At 60.5% G+C, this 18,437-nt stretch overlaps 2 protein-coding genes across 3 annotated transcripts; one reads left to right on the forward strand and one right to left on the reverse strand.

Annotated features, from left to right (window-relative positions):
* Positions 1 to 1,069: 1,069 nt before the first annotated feature.
* Positions 1,070 to 5,971, reverse strand: NOC4L (nucleolar complex associated 4 homolog). Its single transcript, XM_058531184.1, has 15 exons — positions 5,827 to 5,971; positions 5,408 to 5,528; positions 4,778 to 4,884; positions 4,344 to 4,451; positions 3,932 to 4,081; positions 3,747 to 3,846; positions 3,599 to 3,633; positions 3,069 to 3,119; positions 2,881 to 2,992; positions 2,572 to 2,632; positions 2,228 to 2,338; positions 1,888 to 2,048; positions 1,712 to 1,794; positions 1,310 to 1,423; positions 1,070 to 1,230 (listed from the first exon to the last, which is right to left on the reverse strand). The coding sequence occupies exons 1-15, from the start codon at positions 5,941 to 5,943 to the stop codon at positions 1,111 to 1,113; spliced, it is 1,551 nt and encodes a 516-aa protein (XP_058387167.1). The 5' UTR covers positions 5,944 to 5,971; the 3' UTR covers positions 1,070 to 1,110.
* Positions 5,972 to 6,054: 83 nt separating this feature from the next.
* DDX51 (DEAD-box helicase 51) lies at positions 6,055 to 13,037 on the forward strand. 2 transcript variants are annotated; one of them, XM_058531182.1, is made up of 15 exons: positions 6,055 to 6,328; positions 6,416 to 6,567; positions 7,603 to 7,753; positions 8,060 to 8,205; positions 8,296 to 8,367; positions 8,463 to 8,569; positions 8,734 to 8,842; positions 8,927 to 9,072; positions 9,263 to 9,461; positions 9,540 to 9,655; positions 9,752 to 9,868; positions 10,071 to 10,172; positions 10,311 to 10,374; positions 10,482 to 10,616; positions 10,911 to 13,037. In XM_058531182.1, the coding sequence occupies exons 1-15, from the start codon at positions 6,064 to 6,066 to the stop codon at positions 10,935 to 10,937; spliced, it is 1,908 nt and encodes a 635-aa protein (XP_058387165.1). In that variant the 5' UTR covers positions 6,055 to 6,063; the 3' UTR covers positions 10,938 to 13,037. The 2 variants fall into 2 exon arrangements, with proteins under 2 accessions (XP_058387165.1, XP_058387164.1); XM_058531181.1 differs by having other exon boundaries at positions 6,055 to 6,567.
* The last annotated feature ends 5,400 nt before the right edge of the window (positions 13,038 to 18,437 follow it).

Below are 18,437 nucleotides of genomic sequence, written 5' to 3' on the forward strand. Positions count from 1 at the left end.
AGACTGTGCCTTCAGCCCCACCGCCTGCCCCCTGAGGCCACGCTGGGCACAGTGGGGCCCTGGCTGGTGGAGCAGCTCCCCGGAGATCAAAGAGCTGGTCTAGTCCCCAGTGACTCCCAGGGCACCTGCAGCTGCTGTGAGCTCAGGCCCGGCTCCCCTGGGGTGGGGGTGCCGGAAGGAGAGGGTGTCCCGGGAACACGACAGGGACGCCTGGTGGGGGGTGCCAGGCACAGTTCTCTCCCTCCCCCCACCCCTGCCCCGCGTTTGACAGTCCCTGCCACACCCACGTGAGCCAGCACCCCTCATCTGACCAATCCTCCGACAAATGGGTTCTCAAAAGGAAAGCTGGGGTCGCTGCCGCAGATGGAGAACCAGATCCGCCTGGTAGAAGGGGGGCCTTATGGAAACAGCCCTACTGGAAGCAAAACCAGGCCGTGGGCCTGGAGCTGTGGGCGCCCACTGCGCTGGGGGACAGGAGGGAAGCACTGGCCCCCAATCGTAACTGCCTCCCATGGGGCCACTCACTCCCAGGACTCACGTCGCTCAAGACCCACCCATATGCCTAGGACCGCGAGTGGTTCTGGGGAACAAAGTGTCCTCCGCAGGGCCTGGCTGGGGTGGCTTGTGCCCCTCTGTGCTTCCTGCCACAACCAACCCAGGCAAAGAGCCTCTCCAGTCACTCCAGGTCACAGAGGCTAACTGCAGCGGGGAAGGTCCAGGGCTGCACCAGCAGGGCTGTGGCCCAGCCCACCCCCAGCACTCTAGGGATGCAAGGACCCAGGGGACTTCTAGGGGGGCCAGCAGAAGGCGTTGCCCAGCACACCTGTGGCCCTCCCCCCACACGAGCCCCCACTGCGGCTACAGAGAAGGAAGGGGCCCCTGGGCAGCACCTTCCCGGGAGCCAGGTGCACGGTGGCACGGTGGGCTGCAGGTGGACGAGAGGGCACCCTCTGACCGTGGCCAGCACTGCTGACCCCAGCCCTGTCAGCACTGCCCCCAGAGAGAAGCCAAGCGAGGGATCAGCGTCCCTCTCAGGCCCCTGCCCACCCGCAGCCCACCTGAGTCGCTCTCCTACAAAACCATTTATTGGGGGGAAAGAGGCACCCAGGGTCAGCTGAGCGTGAAGTGCTGGGCGCAGAGGTCGTCCCGCCGGCCCAGCAGGCCCTGGGCCGGGATGAACTCCAGCGGCACCGCCTCGGGCCCCTTCCTCTTCAGGTCCCGCTCGAACACCTGCAGGGGTAGGACGGATGGACGGATGCTCTCTCGCACGAGTCCCCCCGCGCCAGCCCCACAGCCCCCACAGCCTCACCTCGAAGGCAGTGAGCTCCAGGAGCGGTGCGATGCTGGCCTCGGGCACGGACAGCGCCTGGTTGATGACGCTGGCAGCCTTGGACACCTCAGGGTGGTAATGCCGCTGGAGGGCCTAGAGGGCACGTGGACGTCACCACCCCCTCTGGGCCCAACCCCCACAGGCGAAGTCCCACCCTCGTGAAGGACAGAGCTGCCACTCGAGACTCAGGCATGGGCTCCCCCCGATGACCAGAGTGAGCAGGTGAGACGGGGTTCCCTGGGGATTCGGCAGAGCTTCTGGGAGAGGCAGGGGGCAGAAAGAGCTTTGGCTCGTCAGAGAAACGGGCACACAGGTGCAGCTGGGCGGGTGGGCAGGAGCGCCCAGGCAAGGCGGCTCAAGGGGGCAGGCATCGCCCCTCACCTGCAGCTCCCACAGGGAGCTCTCCAGAGCTCGGCTCTTGGCTGGGTCCTCCTCCCCAGGGTCATAGGGGTCAGCGTCCAACTCTAGAAACGAGACCCAGACCCTGGTCTGCCACCTACCGCAGTGCACCGGCCTCTGCAGCCAGGCCTCCCCAGGGGCCCCAGCTGGCCACTCACCAGGGCCCCCTGGGCGGTGCACCAGCACGCGGCAGGCCGGGTGTCTGCGCAGCAGGTTGCAGATGAAGGGCAGGACCATGAGCAGGGCCTCGGGGGGCGCCGTCAGGGCCAGGCGGGACAGGCGCTTGGCAAAGGCAGCCACGAGGTAGGCAGGCAGATGGCTGAGCAGGGTGGCGGCCGTGAGCCCCCACTGCCCTGCACAGCAGTCCCCAGCCCTCTCCTGACCCAAGGCTGTAGCACACGGGGCCAGGCCGGGCTCAGCTCCGGGTGGGGCACAGGTGGCTCTGACGCTCCGAGGTCAAGCCAGACGCACCCCCCTCCCCCCTCCCCGGATACTCACGAGGACGACAAGAAGAGATCAGCCAGGTGGAAGAAGCGGGCCCGGTACTTGACGTGGAAAACTGATGGGTCCAGGAGGCCGTAGAGCTTCTGATAGAAGTCAGGGTACTCCCTAGGGGTGTGGGGACACGCACGAATGTAGAAGCACAGACGAGAGAACAGGTCAGGAACCCAAGGAACCACAGACAACAGGGGCTCTGCTCCACCTCCCGGGGAGACCCAGCAGGCTCTCTAAAGCCACTTGACTCCTGGGCAGAGCAGGGACCCCAGCCTTGGGTGGGGAAGGGACGGGAAGGACAGACAGGATGGACTGAAATGTCTGCACACCCCCACGTTGGCACTCACAGGTTGTGCTTATGAATCAGGATAAAAAGTCCGTTCAAGGCCAAGAGGCTGATGGCCCCCCCTGCAAACAAACACACAGTCGTGGACCCCAACCCACCGCACCCACCTGGGATGAATCCAGCAAAGCTAGAGGCCACGTGCTGGGCAGGGCTGGCAGAGCCAACTGTCCACAGGCCTGCCCACCTCAGTCTAGCCACGAGAGAGAAAGAAGCCTCCGGCACACCTGTCACTGGCTGGTTGGGCCCCCTGGTCATGGCCCTGCCGGCTGCGCGAGTGTAGGGCCCCACCCGCCGGGCACTTCCGACTCACCGATGTCGTAGGCACGGGTGAGGAAGTCGATCATGAGGCTGGGCTGGGCCAGATGCGGCAGGATGGAGTCGTGCATGATCACCAGCACCTTCTTGCAGAGGCTGAGGGGCAGCTGGGAGGGGCGGGGCGGGTCAGGTTGCAGCCGACACCCACCCCCACAACCACACGGGGCCCTGTCCCAGGCCTACCTCGTGTTTGAGGAAACCGAGCCACATCAGCTGGAAGGCTCTCCTGTGCTCCTGTGGGGAGGGGGATGGAGGCTGCACACGCTGCCCCAACCCCCACTCTAGCCACCACCCCGAGATGGGGAACACCACGTGTCCCCACCCCCCTGTTCCAGACACTGCCCCACCCCCCTCCTGCCATGTGTGGGTAGAAATAGCCGGAACCTGAGGCATCCCGGCCAGCTCCTCTGCATCTCTCGCAGCCACAGAAGAGTAGGCAGGCGCTGCATTCACAGCCACCTGGGCACTGACACTGAGCACCGACCCCTCCTGAGGGGTCCGGGCGGGCCACCTCTGACCTCTGGGAACAGGGTGCCTGCTGGCCTCCTCCTCCCCTTGGGGCCTCACGAGTGGCCCTGGTGGGTATCTAAACTGGGAAGAAAGCAGCTGCCCCACTCCTCGTGTCCCACACAGGCTGCCTACGTCCGGGGGGTTGATGGCACCCCAGAATCGGCCTGTTCCCAGGGAGGCCCCCGCCCTCCAGAGCATCTCACCTTCAGATGAACGACCTTCCACTTGTCCGACAGCTCTGCAAGGAAGGTGAGAGGTCATTTGACACACAGGACGGGAGCAGGGGCTCGTCAGGGTGCCAGTGTGTGAGGCTCAGGCGCCCCTGCTGGCCCACCTGCCCCAAGTGCTCACCCGTGTGCCCCACGTAGAAGTTGGAAATGTCACTCTCCTGGCGGGGCAGGCTCACGGCAGACAGCAGCGTGAAGGCATTGTTCCAGAAAACAAGGGGCACCTGCCGGAGGTGCGGTGTGAACACCTAGACGCCGCACACCCACCGTCCACTGCCCACACCCAGAGATGGGACCCAGCCAGCTCACCTCAGGGTGCCCAGTGGCGACCTGGGCCACGGTGTCTGAGGCCGCCTGCATCGTGTGGTAGCGGATGTCGTCGTGTTCCAGATACTCCTGGAACTGGGAGAGGAGCAGCGAGCGGTCCTCCTCGGGTGAAAGCAGGCCTTCCACCACCAACTGGGTGCAAGACCGGGAGGTGAGCCTCTCCCACCCCTCAGGATGGGGCAGCCCAGGGATGGGACTCACCGAGCAGAGTCCAGGCGGGCTGCCAGGGTCCCTGCTGAACCCCACAACCAGTGGACTGCCCCAGGAGACCCCTGAGGCGGTAGCCTCCCTGCCTCCCACAGGGGAGGAAGCACCACGTACAACAGCCACCTGTGCCAGAGACCCATTCCAGCTCTAGCAGCTAAGGCCTGTGGGGAGCCCAGCACCCCCTCACCTTGAAGAGCTGGCGGGGGAACAGATAGTTCCCTTCCCACTTGGGCTTCTCCAGGGGGTGTGCTCCTTCCAGCTGCACAAACTTCATGAGCGTTCCGAGAGCCAGCTCCTGGGAAGAGCGGGTGGTGAAGTGGCTGCGGTGACCCCAACCACACGTCATCTCCGCTGCAGAAAGCCCACAGAGCTGCCCCCGGCATTCAGGCCTAAATGCCCATGAGACGTCACCCCTGTAAGACTCAGGAAACACGACAACACCACCCACCAAAATCCTAATCAAGAAAAAGAAGAAAAAAGCTTCCCTGCCCAGACAGGTAAACGGGGGAAGACTCGTGCCTGCAGCCACAGCCCCCGGTTGCTGCCGTGTGCGGAGAGTCTGGGGGCTGGGGGTGCGGAGGACGCACAAGGACGGGCAAGGCCAGCGACCCCAAGACTCACCTTGACCTGAAAGGAAGGGTGGGCCAGGAGCTCCCCCAGGCGGTTGCAGCAGCTGTGGTAACGGTGCCTCATCCACACCTTGTACTTCCGCGTGGCCCCCTGAGACCCTGCAGGAGGGGCAGGGTGGTCAGCCCACAGGGATGCCCACACACACCAGGCTGGGCCCAGCCCCACCCTCCCGCTGTCCGCTCCTCTACCCAACCAGGGAAGTGAGTGCAGACAGACCACCGAGACCCATTCCCCCAACCAGGGAGAGCCACTCCTACAAGGGCCGGGTCCCCACCTCCTCATTTTACCCCAAGATCTGGACGCCCAAGAACCACAACATGTAGCCCCAACTTTACACAGGATCACAACTCATGTTAAACAGCATCAAATCCCACAAACGGCACAAAACACACACAAAGAATCACGCCTTGCTCAACCTTCTCTAAGCTTAGTTATAAAGTCACCAACCTTCACCACCCACCCACCCCCAGCAGAATCACCCGCTCCCACTTCCCGCGGGCTTGGGGTGTCCTCTCACCAACCTGGACGCTCTGTGATGATGGGGTTTGGGGGGCTCACCTCATGCTGGCAAGGTTCCCTCCAACCTCGTGACAGGAGGCCCAGGGCCCTCCGGACGCTCACCTGCCATGACCGTCTCCTCAGGGGGCAGCTGGCCCACAAACAGCTCTCCCCGCTCCAGCAAGGCCCCGAAGAGGCGGCTGCACGCGCGCACGGCTTCCTGGATCTCCTCCTGGTCCTCGGACTGCGGGGAGAGGCCGGTCGCAGGGTGCCCCGCCGGGAACCGTGGCCCCTGCCCCTGTCCCCGCCGGACTCCAGCCCCACCGCACCTCACCCGTGACCCTGGCGTGACCCCGACCCCGCCTCTGCCAACCCTCCCGCTGGACCCTCCAATCAGGGAGGCCTGCGAGACTGGGCAAGGCCCCAGGCAGAGTCCGAAGCCGCTCTGCGACTGTCTGCCCGCACCCGAGCCGGAGGGGGGCCCCGGTCTGGCCTCCGGCCCCGGGACCGCGGCCGCGACCCCGCCGCCCCCGCGGTCCCACCTGCAGCACGGCCAGGATGTCGAACACGGCGTTGGCCTCGCCGCGGCTCGCCAGCACCGCCTCCAGCAGGCGGCCCAGCGCCCGGCGCGCGCCCGCGGGGCCGGGGTCCCGCGCCATGCCGCCGCCCCACGCGGAAGACACGGGGCCGCCGCGCCGCCGCCCGGCGCGCCTCTGACGTCACCGCCCGGCGCCTCCGCGTCATCGCGCCGCGCGGGGCCGGGGCGGCGTGCGGCCGGCATGGCGCTCTTCCACGTCGCGCGGTACGCGGGCCCCGAGGCGGCCGGGGCGGAGGCCGGGGCGGACGGCCGGGCGCGCGCGCTGCTGGAGCGGCTGCAGTGCCGGGCCCGGGAGCGGCAGCGGCAGCAGGAGCCCGCGGAGGCCGCGCAGCCCGCGGGGGCGGCGGGGAAGCGGCGGCGGCGACCGCGCAGACCGCGGAGGCGCGAGGGCGGCGGGGCGCCGGGGAGCAAGCGGCGGAGAGCGGACGGCGCGGCCGCGAGCGCAGGTGGGCCCGGCGGGGCGGGCGCGGCGCGGCCCTGGAGCCGGGTCCGCGTGGGGCTGACGCGCCGCCCGCCCCGCTTCTGCCGCGCAGGGAGCGGCGAGGAGGCGCCGGGGGACAGCGGCGAGGGCGCCGAGGCCGCGGGGCCGCCGGAGGACCAGGACGGACGGCCCCCCGCGGAGGCCTCTGGGCCCCCGGCCCACGCCCTGCTGCTCGGGGGCTTCGAGAGGAGCAGGGCGCCCAAGGTGAGCGGCGCGGGGGCGGGAGGCTGCAGGGGCGCGGGCCGCTGTGGCTAATGCACGCCTGTGTGTGGGGTCGCTCGGAGGGTGGTGCCTGCGCCTGGCGGCCGTCAGTGTTCCTTGAGTAACTTCACAGGTTAACGCGCGGCACGTCGGCTGTTTATTCTGCCGTGTTTATTTTGATGGTTTGAATTCTGCACCAACTCAGTATGTTTAGTTTTAGTTGTAAAAGTATTATTTTTTTATTGTCTAAATCAACATTATCAAGTTGGTTTCTGTGCTGCTGTCAAAGAGGTCTTTGTAAACAGCTTTGGTCGTTTGGGGTACACCCTTGAACTTCTGCTGTGCTCTCACGAACCTAGGGAACAAAACAGAAGATTCCACTAGGTTGCTGGACTGGCCAGGTCTCTGTTTTAGTGAGGGAGGTTTTCAGTAAACAAGTCGGTGAACCAAGAGTTCTTGGAGGACGACGATTACCGTGAGGAAGAGAGGTTTGGCAGGGTGCGCAGGGGCACCGTCATATCAGGGCACGTGTGGAGGTCCACTTCGAATTGTGATCAGAAGACAGGAATCAGTCTGGTTAAGATGGGGGTGGGAGGTTTGTGCCACGCAGAGGGCAGGGTTGGGGCAAAGGCCCTCGGGCAACAATGAGCTTACTGTGTAAGAACAGAGGTATGTATAGCTAGGGGACGTCCAGTGATAGGAAAGGAGGTCAGGGGCAGGTGAGTGCCAGTTCACAGGGGGCCTTGCCTTGCGACTCAGAGGCTGGATGTTGTTGTGGGTGAGAGGGGACACCCCCAGGGAGCGTTTTCCGGAGACTGGCACCTTCTGGTGTCTCTTAATTACTGTAAAGTCTGCGTGGAAAGTGGGTAGTGAGGGATCAAGGAAGAGCTGGGAGACTAGTTAGATGGTTCGTTGGGGCCTCTTTCCTGCAGCCCCTCAGCCCTAGTGTCTTGAGTCCTTGGTTTCTGCAGCCTTGCTCCCCCAGCCAGGCAGGCTTAGCGAGTATTCACCTGGCCTCTTTCTCACCCTTTGTGATAGGTCCAGCCTTTCCTGCCAGCGTGGCTGGCTGAGCCAAGTTGTGTTGGAAAGAACGTCACCAAAGACCTGGTGCCTATCGAGGATATTCCTGAGGTCCACCCTGACCTGCAGAAGAAGTTGCGGGCACATGGCATCTCATCCTACTTTCCAGGTGCCCCAGCCCTGGGACAGGGGACTTCCTCATAGAGCATCGTCACTCAGAGTCACACAAGGCCATAGCTTAGCAGCTGCCAGGGCCAACAGCCCCTGCATGCCCCCACCATCAAGTGTGGTCTTGGTCTCGGCATCTTCGGCCACCGGAGCCTGACACTCCTTGAGGCTCTGATGCCGCCCTGGAGTGAGAGCAGCGCCGCCCAGAGATCACAGATGGGGGAAGGCTGCTTCTAGCCGTGAAACCTGTGTTTGTTCTGGGTGTCCCTGCACAAACACGACTTGCCTTTTGCTCTCCCTTGTCCAGTCCAGGCGGCAGTGATCCCTGCTCTCCTGGAGAGCGCGGCCAATGGGTTTCTGGTGGGCAGAGCTGGCTACCGACCCAGCGATCTTTGTGTTTCTGCCCCGACGGGCAGTGGGAAGACCCTGGCCTTCGTCATCCCCGTGGTGCAGGTGAGTGTAAGGACCCTCCCACCCTCCAAGTGGTCCTGACCAGCAGGGAGCTGGCCCTGCTGACGCAGCTGGCTATCTCTCCCTCTGCAGGCCCTGCTGCATCGAGCCGTGTGCCAGGTCCGAGCCCTGGTTGTGTTGCCCACCAAGGAGCTGGCCCAGCAGGTAGGTGGACCCCACACCTGGAAGTCAGACTCTGAGTCCCTGTCACTGTGGTGTGGGGCCTCAAGCCAGTGCAGTGACGGCTGCTCCTCCTCCAGGTCAGCAAGGTGTTCAACATCTACACAGATGCCACTTCTCTGCGGGTCGCCCTGGTCACCGGGCAGAAGTCACTAGCCAAGGAGCAGGAAAGCCTTGTCCAGAAGACGTAGGTCCTGCTGGGCCGTGGGCTTAGCTTGTGCAGCAGGAGCAGGCGGCAGCTGCATTGTAGCCACCTGGTCCCCGGGGGAGCAGAGCGCGCTGCCATCGCAGGTTCCCCACGCTGGGGGGCTCAGTGTGGGGGCCCCCGCTAGGCAGCTCTCTGCTCCACAGAGTGGACGGCTTCCGCTGCATGGCTGACATCGTGGTGGCCACCCCTGGCCGCTTGGTGGACCACATCGACCAGACCCCAGGATTCAGCCTCCAGCACCTCCGCTTCCTGGTAGGTTGCCAGCCCTGAGGGAGGCGCAGTCCTGAGCTGAGGCTGACCTCAGCCACCAGATCCCTGGCCTCCCGTCTCCCGCAGGTCATCGATGAAGCTGACAGGATGATAGACAGCATGCACCAGTCCTGGCTGCCACGGGTGGTGGCAGCAGCCTTCCCGAGCGAGGGCGCCAAGGACCCCTTTGCTCTGGTCCAGAGAAGGCAGCCCCAGACCGTGACTGCTGCCAGGTACCCGGCACCAAGCTTGCTCTGCCCTCAGGGCTCCCTTCCTTGGTCTCTCCAGTCTCTGAGACCCACTCCTCCTGGTCTGGTCTGGTCTGATCTGGGGCGCCCAGCCTTGAGGAAAACCCTCCCGGGACTTAGGTAGGGCAGGCTGGTCGGGCCTCAACTGCTCTCCCAGCACCCACTCCTCTTTCAGTACCTGCTGGCCCCAGATGCCGCTACAGAAGCTCCTTTTCTCGGCCACTCTGACCCAGAACCCAGAGAAGCTGCAGCGGCTCGGCCTCCACCAACCCCGGCTCTTCTCCACGGGGCTGGCACAGGGGGGTTCCAGAGATGCTGACACGGAGGTGGACGGGGACTCGGGTGGGAAGTATACCTTCCCTGCAGGGCTCACGGTAAGCGGGGCACACGGGTACAGGGAGGGGGCACGCCCCGGTGCTCAAGGGCCCGCCAACCCCGTGCCATCCCCACAGCACCACTACGTGCCCTGCAGCCTCCGCTCCAAGCCAATGGCCGTCCTGCACCTCCTCCTGGAGACGAGCTTCTCAAGAGTCCTCTGCTTCACCAACTCCCGAGAGAACTCCCACAGGTGAGGCCGGGCAGGCCGGGGCGGGGCAGGGGGCATTGAGGCAGAGGCAGTGGCGGTCCTGGCCCCGGCCCACTTGGCTCTGGCGTCTCCCCCCAGGCTCTTCCTGCTAGTCCAGGCTTTCGGTGGGGTGACCGTGGCTGAGTTCTCTTCCCGCTATGGGCCTGGCCAGAGGAAGACGATCTTGAAGCAGTTCGAGCAGGGGAAGATACAGCTGTGAGTCCTTGGAGAGTGGGCCTGGTCTCACTCTGGGGAGCAGTGGCGTTCACTCCTCATGTCAGCTTGGGCCCCCTGAAGGGTGCCTTCTACGGGAAATTCGCCTCCTGACTCCGTGGCGGTGTCCCCAGCAGGGCTGGAGGAGGGGGGTGGTCCCGGCTCCTGGCCTTGGGCAGGCCCACAGCCCCTCGTGTCCCACCAGCCTCATCAGCACAGACGCCACGGCCCGTGGCATCGATGTGCAGGGCGTGCAGCTGGTGGTCAACTATGACGCCCCCCAATACCTGCGGACCTACGTGCACCGGTGAGGGCCGGTCTGGGGATGCGTGTGCAGGGCTGCTCCACAGTTTGGGTGGTGGGTGGCCTGGAGAGAACCCACTGTCCGTCAGACCCCGGAAGGGTTGGGGGCCACCACTCTGGAGACAGCTGTGCTTGGTTTCAGGGTTGGGAGAACAGCGCGTGCCGGAAAAACTGGACAGGCCTTCACGCTGCTCCTCAAAGTGCAGGTCAGTCCGTGTGGGTCTTGGCGGGAGGCCGGGGAGGCAGGGGCCTCTGCTCTTGGCACTACCTGGGGAGGACGGGGCCCCCTTCCCAATCATGTGCTTCTCTCCAGGAGAGGAGATTCCTCCGGATGCTGGCTGAAGGCGGGGTGCCTGAACTGGAGCGGCACGACATCCCTGGAGAGCTCCTGCAGCCACTGGTCCCTCAGTACGAGGAGGCCTTGTCCCAGCTGGAGAGGGCCATCAAGGTAAGGGGCCATGGTGATCTCGTGTCTCTAGGGAGGACGTGAGGTTGCTCACATAGTTAGAACACGTGGGAAAGGGACATGAGGCCCTGGGTTTGCCCTCGAGCTTCCTGGCGGGAAGAGACCTGGGTTCCAGTGATGGAGGCGCATGGCCCTGGGAGGGGTGCTGGGACTAGAACTGTGCTTTCTGAGCGAGCACCCAGTGTCTCTTCCTGTTAGGGAGCGAGGGGCCGGGCCAGCAGACTAGTGGGGGTGTGGGAATGGAACAGTGCTGAGTCCCCTCTCCTCCTCCCACAGGAAGAGCGAAAGCAGAAGGCGGCCTAGCCAGGGGCCGAGGACAGATGAGACCAAGCCTGGGGCAGCGCAGGCCCTTTCCACCCTGGCAGGTGTCTGTTTTCTGTTGGAGTCGGCTACCTTTTTTCTAGAAAAATCCTGAGCGCTGGATGCTAACTTGTGAGGAAAAGACGGATTCCTCGAGTTTTCCTGGGGACAGACCCTGGAAAGGGCATTTGTCCCCAAGCATGCTGCCCGCTTCTGCCAGGCCCCTGGACACGAGGCCCTTTCAGTCACCACACCAGGCCTGGCCTTGGGGACACTTGGACCCAGGCCTGAGACTGTCAAGGATGCACAAGATCAGCCTCTGAGCAGGGTGGTCTTTCTGAAAACAGGACTGTAGTAAACCGCCCAGAATTCACGGGATGGCATCTGTTGTGTTTTTGGCTGAGTGTCGGGGGTTAGGCTTGAGCTAACTTTGGAAATTTAGCTCTTCTAACATGATGCTGAGCGTGTTTACCGTCCTGCGTTGGAAAGGTCCCCCTGGGTCCCTTCGGGGGGGGGGGTGCAGTGGCTGTGCCGGGCCTGGGGGCTGCTGAGCAACATCTGTGAACCCTTCCTGGCCGCTTCACAGCAGACCCGGGAAGGAGAGTGTGACCTGGGAGGTGTCTCCATCGGCACAGGTGTCACCAGAGGCAGAGGACACAGCCGTGTGGTCAGCAACGCTTTACTTTACAATTAGTCACCAACCGGGTATAAAAATAAACTAGGCACAAGATAGTCTTTGTCACGAACGTAACAGAAAACAAGCTTCAGAGCAGACTGCTGTTTACAAGAAGGCTTTGTTTTCAAAATTTATATGCTAACGTTACAACAAACTCTAAAAAAATAGGGATGAACTGTGGTTCTTTATTTTTGTCTGAAAGTATGTTATTCACTTCAGCAAAATCATCTGAAACAAACCCTTGCATTCTGTGATTGCTGCCGCCCGAGTAGACGCTTGGAGCAAGTACCCGTCTCAAGGGCGAGGGACATGTTCACAGACAGCACAGACACCTGAGGGCTGGGAACCAATAGGCTCGGTGCAAAATGAGCACCTGGCACGTGCCAGAAACGTGAGGCCCAGGACCTGAAGGGGCGCGAGAGGGACGGTGCAGGGACGGGACGGACCGCGCCTTCTGACGAGAGGCATCTCTCCATCACACGGCCTCCAGGCTGGGCCTGGCATCCAGCTGTGGGACCTTCCTACCTGTGAAACGGAGCAGCGACAGTCAGGCAGCAGCGCCCTTGCCCTGGTCCAGCCCGGGGTGTCCTGCTCTCACATCTGGACAACTTGCGCTTCTACAGGACTCGCCGTGCTCGCTGTTGGGCCACCGCCCGCTCCCTCAGCTGGGTTTGCTGGGGGCCTTGAACCTGACGGGGGGCCCCTGTCTGGACTTTGGGCTGCTGACGGGGGGTCTTGCTGGCGGCCGGAGCCTGCTCTGGGCTCAGCGTCTGTGGGGAGGCGGTGGTCACGACCTGCAGTTGCACTGCTCTCTGCTGGGCCGCCACTGTCACGGGAGGCACCTGAGCTTGCGTCAACTGTGGTCTGAGCCTATACGTTGGAGGGAATGTGACAGGTATACGGTTCTGTAAAAGGAGGACTTCACATTGCTGTCACCTTGGGGACAGATTAGCCCCCCAAGGGGCTGAAACCTGTCTCAGTGAGTGGGGAGAGTGCAGTTGGTGCCAAAATAGGAGCCCCTCTGAGGCCCTTGACAGTGAGCTCTGACATGAGAATCACCACCCCCACGCACCCTGCGCTCTGAACAGGACTTGTACCCACGCGGGGTTCGTAATGTCATGCAGGGATCAGTTGGTAAATACTGATTCAGGGAGTTAGGTAGACCTTCCATTCTGCAACGTTGTCACACATCAAGGACCCTCTAAAAGCCACTGTCCCCTCAGGAGAGGGAGCAGCGGAAAGCAAACAGCATCTTACAACATTGTGGGGGCAGCTTTGAGCTTGCAGACCTCCGGGGACCCCCAGATCGCACTTGGAGAACCACTGGTCTAAAGCAAAACACCATGTGGCTAAGAATCGTTTCCCTCTGGCCTCTATGTTCTGTCAAAGGCCCACTGACAAGAATCAAAACCGTGCAGGAAATAAAAGATATTTAGTGATTTAAAAAGGAGACCTTCATAGAGGCTCAGGAGATCATATGATTAGAAAACACACAAACCAGCTTTGAAGTCACATGAGCTGATCTCCTGAAAATGCAGGTGCTTACATAATTAAAAGGAAATAACACCCACTCGACTTAACGGGGTTTAACTGGCGGCTCCTCTTTCCTGCGATCACTGTCATCACCTCAGTGGCTGGAGTGCCCTGCGTCGGGGCGGCGCCCTCGTCCTGGGCATAGAGCTGGTGGGTGCAAGGGGAGAGCACAGCACAGCGTGCGCCTGGCGTGCGTGCGGGATCCGCTCACGCCCGTTCACAGGCAGCTCAGCCACCCGGGCGCTGCACTTGCTACAGCCCAGAGAGCCAGGCCCTGGTGTTCCCAGTGCTCGGCCTGGACCCAAGAGGCTGATTCACATCAATACATACTTGCTGGGCACCTGGATTCCAGGCAGGTGGTGTTTTTGCCCTGAAAGACCTTATAAATCAGTGAGAGAACAAAACACGTGTACAAAACCTGATCTTACAGGGCACCTGTAAGTGCCATAGGATGCAACAGGCAGAATCCCCGAGGACTCCAGGGAGGGCGAGAGCACACCAGGCGCCTTTCCACGGTGGGGAGGGCAGGAGAGGTGGCAGCGTCAAGATGCCGAATTCTGCGCTGCCCCCACTGAGGGCTGGTCCACGTCCAGCCTGGAGAGCGGCTGTGCCAGCTTCTGTCTCCCGGACACTGGTTCCGAGGGCCCTGAGCACACCCTGCAGGCCAGGCTGCACGTGGGTGCTCCAGCCTCAGTCCTGCTGCCACCCCACGGGCCAGACGAGCCCATCTGCCAGCTGGTTCCACCTGAGGCCCCCCCAGTGCACCCTAATTCCTGACTCACAAGCCTGGGAGGTGGGGTGGCATTGTAAGCACTATGTTTTGGGGTTGTAGCTGACCCGGCAATAGGTAACTGGGGCAGAACATTCCAGCTACAGGAATCAGCACCAGGCTTAGAGGCCGGGGCAGGTGCCAGCATGAAGGGACAGACTGAGAGCGGGGAGTCGAAGGGCGGCCTGACCGTCCAGGACCCGACCGCTGCACGAGAAGGCCTCTGAGCAGAGCGGTGGGATCAGAAACATGCAGGCGCTGCTGGGGGGTGAGCCGGAGGGTGAGCCCAAGGGTGACTCGGAGGGCGGCGGGCTGACCTGGGAGCAGGAAGAAGACGCTGCTGGGGGGAGCAGTGGGGACCAGGGCTCCATGGACGGGAGGGCCACCGTTCACAGTGAACAGGCCCTGCAGCCTCAGGGCAAGGAGACGGGGAAATGGGTTCCCTCTCACAAAAGCAGGGAAACGAGGGCGAGGCGCTTGTTTTGGGCTTGAGTTGGGCAGCCAGGCGAGGAAGAGAGGGTGGGGGGCAGTGAGGTGGGACCATGCTCAATCGTGGTCAGTGCCTGTGGCGCTCACGTGTCCGTCAGGCCACCTAGAGGTCAGCACGTCTCTCGTGTGTATTCTGGTCTGAAAGGAATCTCCGTGCTTGCAACCTGGCCGTCTCCTGCCTGAACGTCCTGACACCTGTGAGGACACAGGAACCACCCCGCTGCCCCCATGCCGCCGGCCCACATCCTGTCTGCCTCCGCGCCCAGAGCCACCACCACCTGCGTCCCTCGCTGCACCACCACCTGCGTGAAGCCTGCTGCCCCTCCAGCACCCATTCTTGCCTCCGATCTCTTCCCATTTGTGGCCAAAATGATCTTTTCAGAACACGATCTTGTCACCTCCTCCTCCTGCTGGCACCCAGTGAACAGCTTCCCGCTGCACGGCTGGTGCCCTGCCCACCCAGTCTGTCCGCCTTGCACTCCCCACAGCCCAGCCACAGCTTCGCTCACGTCCTCGATGGTCAGCGCCCTCCTTTGTGCTACTCTGTTGGACGCCTGCTCCTCTCCATCCACCCCTGGGGGCAGCCAGGGGACTCACCACTCTCCAGAGCTTGGCTCCCACCAGCCTCCCCAGGTCACAGCTAATGTGCCCCCACCTGCCCGAGGCCCATATTCGACCTTTCTCTCTCTGAGGAGGGGTGGAGAGAGAAGCGTCAGAAAGCACAAGTCGTGAACCTGCCCGTCCCTGGAGACCAGACCTGGGAGGTGGTGTGACAGTGCCGTCCTTACAGCCCTGCACAGAGGGCCTCCCGCTGCGGGCCGAAGGGCCCCTCACAGAACAGCACGCGGGGTTCAGAAACGGCTCACTAGCGGGGTGGGGGCTCCGGGCCCTGCTGCGCCCACGGGGACATCACGACCCCCAGGAGGTGGCGAGGCCCTGGGCCTCGGGCTGGGAGCTGGGCTGACGGGCAGCGGGGTGCTCCAGGCGCACCCTAGGAAGCCTGCTCCATCCTCAGCTCCTTCCTCAGGCCCTAACTGTGAGCGTGCGGGCGCTGAGTCAACAGAGGAGCGGCTCCCACACCTGTGAGCCCCAGAGGCCGCAAGCGCCTGCAGCTCTTGCCCACGTCCCCCGCATATCCCGGCGTGTCAGCTCCCACAGGCGGCACTGGCAGAGCCGTGGGATGAGGGAGCCTCTCCCAAGGCAGATTTCCAAACCTCAGAGTAGTCTCCAGTCCACAGAACAGAACGTGAAAACGAAATGTGAGTATTAAAAACAAACCACACACCTCTCATATCCAAACATGGATAAAATGTCAGAAAAGAGTTATTCCAAAATATTTCCAGGGGCTCTCTCTCCTGCTGGAGGACTAATGGTGACTTTTTTTCTTTATGTTTAACTCTCTTTTCTAAATATTCTATGATGAACAGTAACTTTGTCTTAAAAAAAATGTAATGTTAAAAGTGACCATTAAGAACTAAAGACTTTTAGAAACCATTAAAACATCAATTAAAAAAAACAAAAAATTAAAATAAATAAATTTTGAAAATGAAAAAAAAAAAAAAGAACTAAAGACTTGCCCTGTGCACAGATTTCATGACACCCCTTGGGCGTCTATCTTGACACAGCGGGGTGGCTATCACAGGTATTTCTATTACAAACATGTGACCCGAGCACCTCAAATAAAGGACGCTGGGGTCCTAGAGAGCTGCCAGTCTTGAGTGCTAGGCTCCATCAGATGAGCACACATGGCAGAAAATTCCATGTAAGAATCTACATTTGGGCTATTTTTCAGGATCCTATACCCAGCAAATACACCGGGTTAATTTTCTGCCTGTCATCTCTCACCACTGATTCTGCCCAGCCCAGATCAATCTGTCTAATACAAGACTTCATGTCACTGCGGCCCAGGTGGAGGAACACGGATGGATTTAGCTTTCCACCTTAAAAAACTAAAACAACAGACAAAACACATGAAACAATGGTTTTTAGTCCCTGGATAACAGGCAGCACAGGAAGTGATCCCTGAGAGAGGGCAAGCTGGGGGTGGGGAGCCCCACACACACCCAGCTGACCACCTGGGGAGGTTTCGAGGCCTCAGGGCAGGGGAGGAAACCCAACAGTCTCCAAACTGGGGAGACGGAGTTGGGGGTGCAGGGAGGCCAAGGCAGCTTCAGCGTGAAGGGCAGAGTTCTGGAGAGCAGAGAGCTCCATGGGGGCAAGAGGAGGGTTCCCCTCACATCTTTGCCTGGAAATGAATAGCACATGCACAGGATGAAACCACCTGGCCTCAAGGGAAGAAGAGCCAGGACAGAGCGGGTAGAACAAGTCTCAGATCTCACCAGGGCTGGGAACTAATTCTCATTCTCTAAGCCAGAGTGGAGAAACCTCATGAGATATGGGTATCAGGGACACTGGCTCATCAGGGGGACTCTCATTAGCCCCAGACCAGACTGCTCTGACCCTGCCAAACAGAGCTTAAGCCAGGCCTCAAAAGGAACAGGCTCCCAGGTGACTTGACTGCGTCCTAGAACAAAGCTTGAAAATACCAAGGAAGGAATACCTTGAATCCAGCACCCAACAAGGTAAAGCCCACAATGCCTGGCATCCACTCAAAAGCTACCAGGTATGCAAAGAGGCAGGAAATACAGTGAACAGCAATGGACCCACAAATAACAGAGGTGATAGAACCAGTAGACAGGACATGAACAGCCATTATATGTTCAAGAAGGCAGAGGGATGCTGAGCTAGGAGGCAGGGGAGATCTAAGGAGATTGAAAACAAGCGTCGCAGGTAAAAAACATCCAGGATGGAAATAACAGCTGACTTGACACTACAGAATAAAATAGTGAGCTGGAAGGCAAAGCAATAGAAACTATCCCAAATGAAACAGAGAGAGAAGAGACTGGGAGAATGAGCGGAATATCAGTGGGCTGTGAATGGAATCCCAGAAGGAAAGGAGAGAAGGGGGAACTGAAAAAGGTGTGAAGACATCATGGCTGACATTTCTCCAGACATGAGGAACACCATTCACCCACAGACCCACGGGGCTCAGCAAACCCCAACAGAGAAACAGGAAGAAGAGGATGCCAAGGCCCAATGTAGATAAATATGTTTGGAGTAGTAATAAGGAGAGAACCTTTAAAGCAGCTTTAAAAATTAGATACACAGACTAAAGGTAAGGACGACAAGAGACTTGTGACCTGAAACAATGCAGGCAAGAAGACAATGGAACAACATCATCAAAGTTTGGGAAGAAAAAATCAAGTCAGAATTCTATATCCAGTGAAAATATTTTTCCAAAACAAAAGTGAAACAGGCTTTTCAGAGAGATAAAAGCTGAAAAAAAATCATCACCAGCAGACCAGCACTTAGCTTGTTGGGTGCTGGATTCAAGGTATTCCTTCCTTGGTATTTTCAAGCTTTGTTCTAGGACGCCGTCAAGTCACCTGGGAGCCCTAAGAATGTTAGAGAAAGTTCTTCAGGCAGAAGGAAAATGACACCAGGTAGAAATCTGGATTTACACAAGTATAGAGCACATGGGAAATGGTAAATTTATGAGTAAATATACGATGATATCTCGAATACAGGATTCTCATGCTCTAAAACCCCTGGGGCTTACCACTGTCTACAGAATGAAGCTGATTCCTCAGCATGGGCACCAAGCCAACACTCATCCCCATGTTACCCCCCAAACACACCTCACGACCTCTGCTGCTGCACCTCCAACCCCCCATCTGGCACCCCTGGAACAGAGGGCATGGAGTCCAGTTTCACCCTCACGCCCTCCAGGGAAACGTCCTGGCACTCTCCCTGCAGAGATCCCTGAAGGCCCTGTGGGTCCCGCCTCGCCACCACCTTGGCCCAAGCACAGGCCGCCCTGCGTCGTCAGTCATTCCTGATGTGAATAGGCACCATCCATACAGCCAGATGACGCACATCTCCCTTCTTCTCAAGGACAACAACCACGTCTGACACTTACTCCTTCTTCCCCCATCCCTCATGCCAACCCAGTGAGCACACTGCCTTCATGTAACTA

The sequence above is a fragment of the Diceros bicornis genome, chromosome 35 (assembly GCF_020826845.1).
Source record: "Diceros bicornis minor isolate mBicDic1 chromosome 35, mDicBic1.mat.cur, whole genome shotgun sequence".
Taxonomy (NCBI): domain Eukaryota; kingdom Metazoa; phylum Chordata; class Mammalia; order Perissodactyla; family Rhinocerotidae; genus Diceros; species Diceros bicornis.